Source organism: Manis pentadactyla, chromosome 4, assembly GCF_030020395.1.
Source record: "Manis pentadactyla isolate mManPen7 chromosome 4, mManPen7.hap1, whole genome shotgun sequence".
Classification (NCBI taxonomy): domain Eukaryota; kingdom Metazoa; phylum Chordata; class Mammalia; order Pholidota; family Manidae; genus Manis; species Manis pentadactyla.
In genome coordinates this window covers 107,776,132-107,790,106 of record NC_080022.1, presented here as the reverse complement: position 1 = coordinate 107,790,106, position 13,975 = coordinate 107,776,132, and the positions used below count along the sequence as shown (strand labels likewise).

Genomic DNA, 13,975 nt, shown 5'->3' with positions numbered 1-13,975 from the left:
TAATAATAATAATAAGGGAGAAATGTGGGATTCACATATAAATCAAGTATAAAAATCAAACAAATATTCATATCTGACCTGATTGTTTGTAGTTCATAATGCGTGATCAAAACTGAAAGTTTCTGTGATGACAGCCCTTGTACTGTTCACCATGTAAGAACTTATTCACTATGTAAGAATTTGTTCACCATGTAAGAACTTGTTCGTTGTGCTTCAGAAGATCGGAGACTGATGAGAATTAGGCTTGGGGTGGATTAATGATTGTGCATTGAGTCCCCTGTACAGAATTTTATTGTTGTTAACAGCCATTTGATCAATAAATATGAGAGATGCCCTCTCAAAAAAAAAAAAAAGTACTTAATGACAAGGATACAGGGTGCTGACCAGGGGAATGGCTGCTGCCCACACCCCTGCACGCCAGCCAAGCGTCAGCCCTGGGCTGGCTCAGGGCACGCAGCATGGCTTTGACCTTGCCACCACTGCACAGGACCGCCCGGCCTCCTCCAGCTCCCGGCTTTGATGCTGAGGCCTCGGCCTTCCGCTGGTAGCCCCAGGATCCATGTCACTGAACAGACTACTGGCTCTGAGCAAAGCCTTCTCATACGCTGATTAAGGTCAGCATAGGAAGGAATGATTTCCGATTGCTCTGTCCCCATATTCAACCTCAGGTCTGCTATTATCATCCAGATAAAAGAATTTTCTGGTGTGGGCAAGAAATCACCCAGGGTGACCCAGAGCAGGAAAGAGGGAGTGATTACCAGGCAGGGCATAGGCCCTGTTATACTCGTCTCAAGAAAAAATGCTGAACAGGTTATATTAGAACAGATGCGAAGAACGGTCCAGCCCCGTGGCCATAGGCAGCTGCGGGCTTCTTGGGTGCACACCAAACACGCACACACGTGCATGCACACAGACCCATGTGCGCACAGACACGGACACACGTTTCTTAATCCCAGGGTTCCAGGAGTCAGCATTCTGAGGCCAGTTTCCTCTGGTTCCAGCATTTGCTCTGCCTCCATCACTGACTTTACAGCAACCTTCTGCTTCCCAGCCAAGTCACACAAGAATGAAATTCAACTCTTAAGCCAGGTGTATGCAGGGAGGCCACAAACCACAGTGACACAAAGGAGTGAACAGCCCCCTCCAGGCAGCACTAGCTGCATTTAAAAATCTTACCATTTTAAATGTGGGTTTTTATGCGGAAAGCCATGGGACAGGGTGATGCAATGAAATTGTCCCGTGCCTTCTCGGGCACCCATGCCTAGAAATACACTTTGAGATGGTCACGTTGTTTGAGTTTCTAGAACTGTTCTGACCACTTCAAAAAACAGAATATGGTTTGTTGAGGGAGTTTTGAGGAAAGAAGCAGAAGGGCTGAAAACTGAGCTCAATTTTTCACTGAATTTTTAATTCCATCAGTCTCAGCCTGATTTTCTAGCTATCCATGGGCTCAAATGACTCTAATCGGATGCCAAGTGATGCACAGATCTCTTTCCAGTAGGAGAGGGTGGGTTGTCCGGTGTCAGATGCCCCACATCCTACCACAGTGAGGTCAAGAGAGGCCTCTTGTCTTTGCAAGAGACGGAGTGAGACCTGCTCTCAAAGAAGGGCACAAGGGTGAAGAAGCAAGTGCTGATTAAGTGACTGGAGCACTTTCCATAAACCACTTTTCAATCCATTTCATCCTGAGACTCTGAAAGGTATCATTATCCCTCGTACTGATGAAGGAACACAGCTTAGGGTATTCAACATTTGTTGAAGGGCAGAGCTGCCCAAAGCCAACTTTGCTGCTCATACCCACACCCATGCCTCCCAGGTATGTTCCAGCAAGGCCCTAACACGTTCCCGAGCTCACTGCAGGTGCGAGCACAGCAACCGATTAGTGGTAGAGATCCCCCCGACCTTCAGTGCAGCCACAGTGCTAAGGAGGCCAAAGTGGTGACTCGCCCCCGCTCAGTGCCAATCAGCTGCCCTGTGCTGGGCCTTCTTAATCCGGGTAGAAGTCTCAAAAACAAACACTATGGGCACACACACTGGATCATCCTGTAATAATGGGGAAAAAAATCCCTCACAAGGTGAAACCCTTACGGTCAAGGAGCGCCAGTCTCTCATGCGTCATGAAAATCATCTGAAAAAACAAAGTATTATACTGTCCAACCCATAGGGAGCTGGCTTTGTGAATTCACCGAATATCCTCATGCCCCATGCTTTTACTCATGCAGTTTCCTCTTTATGAACTCCTTCCAAACATCTCCTTGGAGACACCATCTTCGGCTCAAATTTCTTCTTCCTTCAGACTCAGCAGAATTCATAACCACCTGTGGCAGCACTTTCCACACCGCTTCCAGTGACCTCCGTGTGCTCTGGCCCCCCAGCAGATGGGGGCTTCTCAGGAAGCAGTCTGGGTTTTAATCCTCATCCATGGCCCAGTGCCTGGCATGTAATACTGAACATTACTGAACTACACTTACTAATGTGTGTGTATATTCCCAGATGAAAGAGATCTGAAATAAGAAACTTTGCTCCTGTAAAAATACCCCTGAATAACCTGAGAAACAGGAGAGGGCTCTTCAGAGCACCCACCTCCAGGCATGCGGTTCACCCACCTCACACTCCCTCCACTTTACCCTCCCGGCAGCCAAAATCAAGCCCCATGGCAGCCCGCACATGCCCTCTGGTGGCTCTTCAGGGTAATGATAACACAAAGATGCAAGATTTGGGATAGGCTCTTTAGTAGGGAGTTATTGCTGTGTACAGGGGTCCAATGACTGCTGCAGTGTAAGAGGTGTCAGCCCCAGGAGTGTGGATCTCCTCTCTCTGTAGACCACAGTGGGCAGGTTTCTTCAGAAAAGGTCCTGAGGCTGGGACCAGTGAACCCCGAGGTTAAAAGTAGAATTGGAAAGCCTCGGTCACGTGCTGCTTCCACGCCTCCAGGCTGGGCAGCACGGAGGAGAGGCCCATGACATGCCAGGTCTCCCCATCTGACACCACGGAGGTCTGGTAGGACAGCAGCTGCACGCCTGCCTCTGCCAGGAGTCCTGGGGAGTAGAAGAAACCCTGGGTTGGCACGGAGCATGGGGGAAGGAGCAGGATCAGATGTCTTGGATTTCTGTCATCAAAGTTGCAGTATGCGTGTTGGGGACAGGAGAGGTTATGGTCTCGGAATCAAAGAGTGGGAACAATGGAGCCCCTGCCCAGCTCCCCTGCTATTCTGGAGTCTCTTTGGGAACACCCTGACCCTCAGACAAGGCAGGGAAGGGATGAGCCAGCCACGAAGAACCACAGCAGTCTCCTGACTTGCTGGTTGCCAGTTTTATCCAGACCAACAGCAAGGGAGAAAAGCAGGAGAAAGTTCCTCTGGGCAGCTGGCAGTGATGAAGTCTGTGGACATGCTCTCTGTCAAACTTGGAAGTGCCTCCAAGACTCCTGGCAGCTGGGCACTGGGCACTAGGGGACTGGAGCAGGTTCAGGATGCCAAGGGGATGCCCTGACATGTTTTGCTGCAGTCAGGCTGACCATGAGTGCCTGTGGTCAAGAAAGGACACCTGCACACAGTGATTCTGAGCTCCTCGGATCCAGCTCTGTGGGCAGGTCCACACTGTGCTCCACATGGTGAGCAAGCCAGTTAACAGGAACTTTGGGGTCCTCCCTCTGCCACACTGCTCTGCCATCTTACATAGGCACTATCCCTCTTAACTCCCTATCCACTCCCCAAGTGTTCTAGAAACTGGCATGAGAACCCCTCTGTATGCTGATGATCCAGAGACACCTTGCAACACGGAAAGAAGCTGAAGAAGCCCAAGAGCCACGGAGCCCACTCCCAGGACAGACTCTCTCCCCTCAACATGCCTGCCCCTGCCTCAAGGGTACAGCAGCCCTACAGCCCCTCCTCACCAATCATGGTGGGCAGCATTGCAGGGTTGGATGGCTGAGCCCGGAAAATGAGCAGGGGCAGGCCCCTGCGGAGGGGCACTTCCGGTCTGAAGACAGCTCCGTTGAGTGCCTGCAGCACAGGGGTGGTGCCCTGGACCAAGCCCACCGCCTGGTAGGGGACACCTGTCAAGGCCACAGTCAGGAGGCATTCCCCGTAGGCCTGCTCCCCTGGCACAGCAGGGTTGTGGGAGGTGGTTACCTGCAAAGAGAAGGTAGGAGGCACAGTTATGCCTCCTGGCTGCAGAGCATCCATCTTCCCGCTTCGCCTCATCACAGATTTGTAGGACTTCAACTCAGACAATATGCAACTCAGGCATGGAAGAGAGAGCAAATGAGCTCAGCCTTATGCCCTGAGCATTAGCATCCTGGGACAGTCAATGGCCTCTCCAAAGGGAGGGCAAGTGCAGCTCGACCAAGTAGAGGAAAAGCTTGGAGGGGTGGTGGGAGCTAAGGAGGGAGGGAGGCTGGGAGCAGGCCAGCCCCTCCTGCTCACCGCTTTCCCCACAGAGGGCAAAGGAGGGGGAACACGACGCTGGACAGCCTGCTGCTCCTGTCAGCTCCCACTGCTGAGAGACAGACTTTGATCCAAAAAGGGAGCAAGAGGGGAGGATGCCAAAGGAAAGACGGGAGGACAATAGAGTCTGAGACTGTGTTGGTAGCTGCCAGAATTTCCAAGTTAATTAAGAAACCAGGAGCTGTGGTAAGAGCACTGGACAGAGAGTCAGAGGCCAGGTGCTCTGGGCTCTCTCTCAGCTTCCAGTTCAATGCAGCCCTGCTCCTCTTTCCTGGGTGTAACATCGGGATGCTGCCACCAGCTCCTGTTCACAGAGCAGCTATGCACAAAGCACCCTCTCGAGTACTAGTTCACCCATAGCAACGCTCACAGGCAGGCGGCTCTTCGCTTTGCAGATGAAGAAATCATGGCTACCTCTCTGGGGAGTAGTGTCAAGTGCAACAGGGCACCAGGGCTCCTGACAGGGGGCAGGGCCGGGAGCCCCACAGGGAAGGGGTGGGAAGGGCAGTGCTGACAGGGCTTGGAAAGGTAGAGTTCGGGGGAGCGCACATTGAGGCCAGCTTCTTTCACCAGCAACTTGGCGTTCACCAAGTTCACATCCGCCAGATTGGAAGCGTCCTTCAGGAGGCCAACTATGACTGCAGGGCTTAGGCAGTTCCCCGCATTCTTCAGGGATGTGCCTGGGGACCAAAAAAGCCACCATAAGGTTGCTGTTTGCTGAGCAACACAGGAAGGAGCAGGAGACCACCAGCACCAAGCTTGGTATGACAAGCTCCCCATTTCCCTGCGGTCTCCGACCCTAGTGAGCCCTGGCAGATCATTGGAGGGTGAGCAGCCAGGGCGACACTGGGGGTGCAGGCCAGGAAACCCAGGACACTCTACACCAACCTAAGGAACTCCTCTTTGAAACTCAGCCCCACTCCCCTGCCCCTGCCCCTGGCCCAGATGCCTTGGCCTGCCAGTCGTACCCCAAAGGAACACTTGAAACTTTTCCCACTCACACCCTGGCCCTGGCACTCACGCATGCCCTTACCATCCTCAGGCAACAGGCAGCCAAAACAGTGCCTCACTTCCTCTGACATGGTGCACAGGCCGTGGAGACATTGCCCGGTCCTGGCAGTGCTCAGGGTCTACGCGGCCCCAGCCTCACTCTCTCCCCAAGTGAGAACCTGCCCAACAGTTAGTGGGAAGGACAAGCCTCTGCAGACTTAGGGGGCTGCAGCCCTCCTGGGTCTCTCAACTGCATCTGCTTGAGCTGGGCCCGCTGCACAGGTGGCCAGTGTCTGTGCAGTCACCAAGGGCTGACAGGGCACCACCCTCACTCCCACTCCCCAAGGACCTTCAGCTTATCCAAGGGCCCGCAGAGCACAAAATTCCCCCACCGCGTCGTCTGGTGCACCGACCCCTGACCCGCTCACATGTGAAGAACCCACAGCTCAGAGAAGGGAGTCACGCAGCAGCTAAGTGACAAGGTCAAAACTGGGACCAAAGGCCCCGTTGCTTCATCTAGCGACCCTCCACCGACCTTAATACCTCTTGTGTGAAACTCCATCCCTTGTGGAGGTCTCTCTTGCACCTAAAACATGTACACCTTAAAAATGCTGTATGAACTAAGTGTACTTTCCAGTGACTTTTTGCAGTCCTCTCCTCTCACCGCTCCATAGCAAGTGAGCCACATTCAGACAGAACATGGGACGTGAGCCATAGTCAGTTGGCACCAGGGCAGTCTCCGAGTGCCTCACTGCCTGTGACCGGCAGCAGACACACCAGTGGGTGCCGAGCGCACGTCCCTCTTCCTCCTCCCTCTGCAGAGTCCCCGGCTCACCCTGTGTTACCACCTGGATGGTCCCTTTGGGGCACCCAGCCCAGGCTCTCATCAGCGTCCCCAGAGCTTCTGCCAGACCAATCCAAGGCTTGGTGTGCGGAGAGAAGGCACTGGTAAGGGCCTGGGCGTTCACCTGCAGACACACGGGGAGCAGAGCTGGGTCAGCAAGCAGCAGCAGGGCACAGCAGTCAGGCCCAGTCCCAGGCAGGGCCTTGGCTCCACATGGAGGAGATGCAGGGGCATCTTGCTTTGCCTGAGTGCCTGGAAGGGGTGGGTGGTGACAACTTCCAACAGCCACCAACGAGATGACAACTTGTGCCCATAGCTCAGGAGAGCTGTTGAGCCAGGAAAGGGCACAGAAGGCTAAGAAGAGCACCCCTAACTGCCAGAAGCAAGGAAACGCATGCCCATCTGGACTGCTTGGGGGGGTCTGGGCAGCACAACAGCGAGGCGAGTCTTTGATGTAGTTGTGGGGGGGGGGCACAGATCACGAGGACTCTTACCTCTTGAGTAAGATGGGGACATGTGGTGGCTCCATTTGATGGGGCCAGTGTTAAGGAGTTTCCTGCAGGAAGAGGCATGGAATGCCACCGCTACCTAAGGACAACATGAATGACTCCCAAGGGCTGCAGGGGTGGTGGGAGAAACCTATCTTGCTAAAGGGCTGGACAGGGAAAAGCCAAGCCCAGACTGGCTGGCAACGGTCCTGGAGCAAACCTCAGCCAGCAAACCTGACCAGCATCACCTAGGGGAATGACCCTGCTCAGCAGCCTGTGACACTCAAACAGAGGAGCGAGAAAGTGTGCCCTGGCCCGAGAGGCCAACAGCATAGCAGGCGGCATGGACAGACCGAGGGTCTAATGCTGACTACCTCCTGTGGCCACTGCCACGCTCTCCAGGCTGGCCCTGAGGACTCCTCTGCAGGGGAGCAGCAGGACGCAGACAGCAGGGTGGCTCTAAGAGACGGGCTACCAAAGCAGGCCTGGCAGGGCTGAACAAAGCAGCCTGTGTCTCCTGCCACAGTTCTGTCCTCAGGAGTGAAATTCCTACACTGAGGGTAGGCCAGGAAGGTGTCCCCACATCCTTCACCGACTCTCACAGAGTACTGATTCAGTGCTCCGGGCAGAGCCAGGCAAGCTGCGGGACGCCTGCATCCTAGATTTTTGTCCTCAAAGAACTTAGAATTTAGTTAAGGAGAAAGATACAAACTCATGAAACCTTAGTAACGAGAGAGAATGTAATTTGTTGCAAAAGGATTGAGATGGAGCTGGGAAGGCAAGCAAATCTTCAAGAAGGGGTGGTGGGCCCCCAAAGGAGAGCTATGCCTTCTGTATTCATCTCTGTGTTCCCAAAGGGCTTTGACAGTATCTGGGGCCCACTGGAGCTTAAGGAACATCCAAAGATGGAACAGATGAGACAGGACTTGAAGTATAAGTAAGGTTAAGCTTGGAGGAGAACATGCCAGGAAGGGCCCAGTGTGAGCAAAGACAAGCAGTGAGGGCATTAGGCCATAACTTGGAGGGGCCAGCTGGCATGGAGGGCTCCCGTTAGGGGAGGGGGCTTGCCTGCCCAGGGCTCTCACATGGACACAGTGAAAGGACGGCTCAAGGTTATGAGGTGAAAAGTGCCCCAATGGGCTTTCTCCACAGGCTGGTTCCTGGCTCCAAGGCTTCCGGCTGTCACCCAAGCCACACTCCTTCATTTCCAAGGCATGCAGAGAACAATGCGGCCTCTGTGCATGCCCGGGAGGCACTGCAGTCTCTGTAGCAGTGCAGAGGAGAGTGGGGCGAAGCTGGCCCCTGCTGTCAGGCCTCAGCCCCAGGGCTGGGGCTATCGCAGCCCCGCCACCCCACCAGGGGGCTGGCTCAAGTGGAGCCACTTATCTTCTGCTCTCAGGGCGGAATCTGGTCACCACACCACTGCTTACCCCTGCTGCCACCATTCCCAACAACAAGAAGCCCTTCTCCCGTGCCCTCTGACCCCTGGGCCCCAGCCCCACTTGGCGATACTTACAACCCCTGCTAGAGATTTCCCCTTCACCATGTCCACGAACTGGACGGCGATCTCCTCCCCACAGCGGCTCTGGGCCTCCTTGGTGCTGGCGCCCAAGTGGGGACAGCTGATGACATTCTCATGGTCCACCAAGGCTCGGTCCCGTGGTGGTTCCTGCCCAGAAAAAGACAGCTCTTGGTCAGCTGCTGTGTGCTGCCCTGGGGCAGATGGAGAAGAGGGTAGGAGGGACACTGCCTTCTAAGACTGTTTTGTCAAGATGGCCCCTGGACTCAATGCCTGGCTTCTTCATGAATGTTCCACTGCAGCAAAGGGGACAGAGCTATAGACTGAATTTGAACGTCAGCTCTATCACTTGCTACCTATGTGCCTTGGAGCACATCTCCATCTCTCTGTGCCATGGTTTTCCTATCTATAAAATGGGTGAATATAGCTACATCCCAACACTATCATGGGGATTATGCACCAGTAAGATCAGTAAGGAGGTGCTCAACCAGTGTAAAGTGCTGCCACTGGTTTTTCCCTCAAACCACCCATAAACCTTGCAGCACCTACTGTCGCCTCTTAGCCCAGTGTCAGGCTGTTTGTAGGCACTCAGCAGAGGTGTCCCATCTGGGCCCTGACCACACCTTGGTGTCTATACCCCACCCTCCGGGGTCCTCTGCACCCCTTCTGCTCACTAAGCACAATGTGCCGCCCTCAGGAGTGTCACTTAGGCCTCTTCTCCTCCAGCCATTCTCCCCAGGGTTCTGTTGCTCCCACTGGCGTCTGGCCATTAGACCTCTGAGTGCTGGCCCCACAGTAGTAGGTGTTTGAGGAAACCAAAGACAGCAAGGGGAGTGCTGTGTTATGGAGACACTGACACAAAGAAGGGCTGGGCATGCCCCTGCCTGCAAGGAGCTTACGATCTAACCAAGAAAGACAACCAGGAGCTCAAACTTATGTGTCGTGTGCCTGGGCAGGGAGGAGACAGCGGTGCCGCAGGACCCCAGAGAAGGCCGGGGCTGTACAGCTGGTAAACAGCATCCATACCGCCTACCCCAAGAGCCACCCTCCTGCCCCTGGACTCTGGTGCTGGGGGCAGGATTTCTAAGAGATGCCTACAGGGCCCAAGTGGTAATGCACTCTTCATCCTTCCATCTGTGGGGAGGGTAGGTTGGAGGGCGCGGGGTAGCAGAGATGGAGTCTCTTGCTCCTGCAGAGAAACCTCAGGAGAGCAGCCTGCCCCCGGGTCAGGGGAATGCTTCTGATCCTTATCCTTGGGCTTCCTTCCCTCCCTGGGAGGACAGGAAGGAAAGGAAGGAAAGGAAGGGAAAGTCAGTGGACAATGGAGGTGGGATGTCTTGGCAGTAAGATGCATTTTGTCAGAGGCCTATGTGAATATGTTAAACCTCTCTTTGTCCTCAGAACTGATGTGCTGCTCTGGGCTTCCCTTAGGTTGTCAACATGGCAGCAGTCCAGGAGCCCAAGCAGAGAAATTGGGTCCTACTTAGAATCTGAGATTCGCAGAAGATAACATGGCTGCCTCTGCACAATCTCTGCAGGGGCTCCTCAAGCCACAAGAGTGTCATTTTTGGCAGCACAATTTCTCCCATTCACCATGCACACTGGGCTTCCTCGGCCCCCCAGTCCCAGCCCCAGCCCCACCTGTCCCCTACTCCCCAGCACGCAGCCCAGGCCTTACCTCTGTGAACACATCCAGCGCAGCTCCGGCACACTGACCGGACTGCAGGGCCCGTAGCAGTGCGCCTTCGTCCACGATTCCTCCACGAGCGCAGTTCACCACCCGCACCCCCTTCTTGCACTGAGTGAAGGTGCTGTCGTTCAGCAAGCCTGGAAGGGAGAAGGGCTTCCCTGCAGTGATGGTGCCCGGTACCCGTGTGCTGGGCAGGAGCAGAGCCCGAGGCCCTCCCTTCCCCAACACCAGCTCTCCTGACAGGCCTCCTACCCACGCACAGCAGCGTCTCTGATCTCCCCTGTCCCCTCTCGATTTCTGGGGCAGGAGTGCCTGCTCTGGATTTGGACCGGACTCAGTCTGGAAACATCCTAGAAGTCCCTGAGTCATTAGTGCTTTGAGTGGTCCCAGACCAGAAAGGCAGGCAGGGGCACCAGGAACTGGTCGCAGAGTCACTGCGCCTGCATGTGGACCTGCTCACGCAGACATCTGTGCACTTCCAGCTGGCTTCCCCCTTCTCCGCCCGATGCAGAGCCGCCTAACAAAGCAGCACCAGGCTCCATGCTCGTGGAACCTGAGTGGGACCCTCCCTACAGCTAGTCACTGGAAGGCCCAGATGCAAAGCCCACCGTTACACACAGCCTGTGGCTTCTGTGGCCCACCCACAAGGCAGAAACAGACCCACCTGTGGTGGAGGGCAGGAGGGGGGTGTGCACAGTGATGAAGTCACAGAGAGGCCAGATCTCCTCCAGGGGCAGCTGCTGAACACCGAAGGAGGCGGAGACTTCTGGCGAAATGATGGGGTCATACCCTATAGTCTGGTCAGGAGTGAGAATGAGAGAGAGTGGGAGTCATTGTGAATGGTTAGTATTGGTATTAAAATGGCCACCATTAACTGAGCATTTACCATATACCAAGCACTGCTGCTAAGCCTTTCCAAGCACCAGTTTACTTCTGACCACAATAGAGGGGAGATGGTACTGTTTTCTTTCTACCTTAGAGCTGAAGGAAGCAGGGCTTAAATACCAGGAGGCGGCGGGGCCAGAGTTCAATGGGAGCTTTGTCTACTACCTCCAGCTCTTAATCAGGAGCAGATGCAAGAGCAGCTCGCGTGGCTGGCCTCGGTGGAGCTCTGAAACCCTCAAACAGCAGAGAGCCCGTGAGGAAGGACAGGCCAATGGGAAGCAGGGCTGTGGTGGCAGGGCACACCCAGCAGAGGGCGCTGAGAGGCGGGCTGCAGCCGGCAGGCCCGGGGCGAGAGGGCAGGCAGATGCCCCGACTCTTTCAGCACAGAGCTAGGAATGAGGCCACGACTGGTCACCAGGGAGAGGGAGAGAGGCCAGTGCTGCCACACGACTGGGGACAGTGTGGTCCCCTCTTGAAGTTTCTGTTCGTAAGGCTTAAAATGCAGCTCGTCCTGGAAGCATAACTTGGTGACTGATCATACAGCAGCACAAATCACCGGCGGTAGATCCTTCCAACAAGGCGGGGCTGACTGGGGCCGAGGTGAGGGGATGGCGACATCAAGAGGAGGAAAGTGAGACCTGAAGGCCCCGTGGATGGGATGGACCCAGAATGACCCTTGGTCTGGGCTGGCCCCAAAACACAGGGATCTCTGAGGCTGCTGAGAGGGAAGGCTGACTCCTGGGGAGTGGGGGCAGGCAGAAACCCTGAGGGTGTGAACTACAGCAACCGCATAAAGTTGGCCAAGGGTCATCAGATGGATTTTGGTGATGGTAAGAAGGAAAGTTGGAGAAGACAGTGCTCAGAAGGAAGAAAGGATATTGTCATAGTTAATAATGGGACACATGTATTCAGCATTTACCATGTCAGGTGCTTTCATTCTACTCATAACTGCTAGGTTAGGTACCATTATTTCCCCATTTTACAGAAGAGGAGGCAAAGGTTCAATGACTTGTCCAAGGTCACACAGCTAGCAAATGGCAGAACGGGACACACATCAGTACTTTGACTCCAGAGCCTGCAGTCCTACTACCTACTCTCTAATCAGGAGGAGTGGGGAGGCCTACAGGACCCACTGAGAAAACAGGGATGGAGTAAGGGAAAAAGATTGTTCCGGCATGAGACACATCTTGGGGGCCAGTCACACATGTCTTAGCAAAGGCAGTGCTGCAAAGGTCATGACACCAGCCAAGGCAGGGGGGAAGCATCTGCAGCCTCTGGCAGCACAGCACAGGCCCAGCCTCTTGCTGCCTGCCCGCCCAGGAGGCCTTCCCGGAGCTGTCTCCACGCGCTCAGAAGGGAGCGGCACTGACCGGGGAGAGAGGTACCAGAGCCGACAGGACTCAAAGCCATCAGCGTCCTCGTGACAGCAGGGCGGCCGGCTGGCCCAGGAGGGCCTGCAGGCCTGGGTCATGGGCGCTGACCCAGGGGACCTGGGCCTGGGCCCTGCTTCCTTGCTGTCAACCATGACTCACAGTGAGGCACTGCCCTCTGGACCTGGGTCCTCAGGCCTGAGTGAAGGACGCGTGCGTATGATTTTGAAGTCATCCTCTGTTCCAGCATCCGGTAAGTCAATATTCCTTGAAAAGAAAGCTCCCTGAGAGGAGAATGCTCAGAGTTGACCCAGGATGAAACCAAAACAGAAACAACACAAAACCTAATACTTAAATAGTGGTTCTCTCTGGATGGCAGAAATTTTGTTCTCTCCTTTATGTTTTCCTATGCTTTTTAATTTTTCCCCATTGACCATGAATTTCATAGGGGGAAATAGTAAAGTCATTTTAGAAAATAATGACAAAGAGGGTTTCTATATCAAATTCAGCCCTTCCAGAGAAAAAATGAGAAGAGTTATGAATGAGGTATAACTTTTGGATCACATTTTTCATTGTCAGCTTCGTGGAACAAGGAAAGCCAAGGGCCGCTCCACCCCACCCCCAGCCATTAACAGGGGGTGTGGGGGAAAGAGGCCGCCTCCCCTGTGCCCTACAGGATCATGAGCTCATGACCACTGCAGGCCCACGCGGCCCTTCCCCTCAGAGAGAACCTGCTTGTTTCCCGTGGGGAGAATCGGTGTCCAGGCGAGGAGAGAGGATCCCTGTCCCCTTCACAAGCTATCTTTGTCTGCTGACTCAGAGGCTGGCTGGAACAATGGACCTATTCATCTCTAATACGTGTGGAGTCGGGGAGGACAGGAGCGCCCACGGCGGTCACAAAGCTGAGCCTGACCGAGTGAGTTCACAGCAGCCTGTCACCTCTGTACACTCTCAGGGGCAAAGAAATGGTGTGGGGCCACCAGGAGGAAGGGATCCACAGGCAGAGCCCAGCCACCGCCCCTTCTGTGAGTGCCTGGAGCTAAAGGGGAGCGCCTTCCCCAGCGGTCAGCACCCTCCGACTCAGCTTCCTTCACAGACACAGTATGTCACCCGTCTGCAGACAACAGCAGTGAAAGAATATGGGGAAACCCCTGTCCCCATTTTTCCCTTGAGAGACCCAGAGCAGACAGGAACTGAGCTCAGCTGGGAGCTGGGGTTCTTCCACCAAGAGACCAAAGCCTGCGTGGGGTCCTGATGTGTCCTAGAAGGTGTCAGATGTCCTAACATGCAGAAGTGAGAGCAATTCCAGGTTCACATCACCCAAAGACTGTTCCTAGAGAGGAACCTTAAGGAGACTCACAAAGGGACTCCCCACCTCTAATCTTAGCCCCAGGACAAACTCCCGATGCTGAGGCAGCAGGGTAACCCTAGCTTTTCAAGATGTGTTCCAGGGTGACCTCCTAGCTGGTCTCATAGAAAGGCCTTGGGAGGCGTATCGTGCCTGCTCCAGGCCCTCTGGCTTGGCAGCGGCTGGGAGAGCAAGGAAACCTTCAAGGTAGAGGAGGTCCAGCAAAGGATCCTGACGGTCACATCCTTTCTCTACCCCATGGCAAATATTTTAGCTTGGCACTGGAACCCTCCCTCTCCTTCATGCAATGAAGCATTAAACAGAAGCCCAGTATAAAGGACAGATCAAAGCTGCAGAGAGGCAAGCCCAGAGCCCAGTCACCTGCTGTCTCCCT

At 54.6% G+C, this 13,975-nt stretch overlaps 2 protein-coding genes across 2 annotated transcripts in view; both read right to left on the bottom strand.

The window, feature by feature from the left end:
- Window positions 1-13,975, bottom strand: part of HAO2 (hydroxyacid oxidase 2) — a 262,966-nt gene that overhangs the window by 75,306 nt on the left and 173,685 nt on the right. The window lies entirely within an intron of this gene.
- PHGDH (phosphoglycerate dehydrogenase) overlaps window positions 2,711-13,975 on the bottom strand; it is a 29,379-nt gene continuing 18,114 nt past the window's right edge. The window contains exons 6-12 of the mRNA XM_036924424.2: window positions 10,643-10,775; window positions 9,967-10,115; window positions 8,286-8,438; window positions 6,273-6,405; window positions 4,997-5,127; window positions 3,895-4,132; window positions 2,711-3,038 (exon numbers count right to left, since the gene is read on the bottom strand). Coding sequence (XP_036780319.2) covers window positions 2,884-3,038; window positions 3,895-4,132; window positions 4,997-5,127; window positions 6,273-6,405; window positions 8,286-8,438; window positions 9,967-10,115; window positions 10,643-10,775 — 1,092 coding nt within the window. The 3' untranslated portion in view covers window positions 2,711-2,883. The remainder of the gene's footprint in view (window positions 3,039-3,894; window positions 4,133-4,996; window positions 5,128-6,272; window positions 6,406-8,285; window positions 8,439-9,966; window positions 10,116-10,642; window positions 10,776-13,975) is intronic.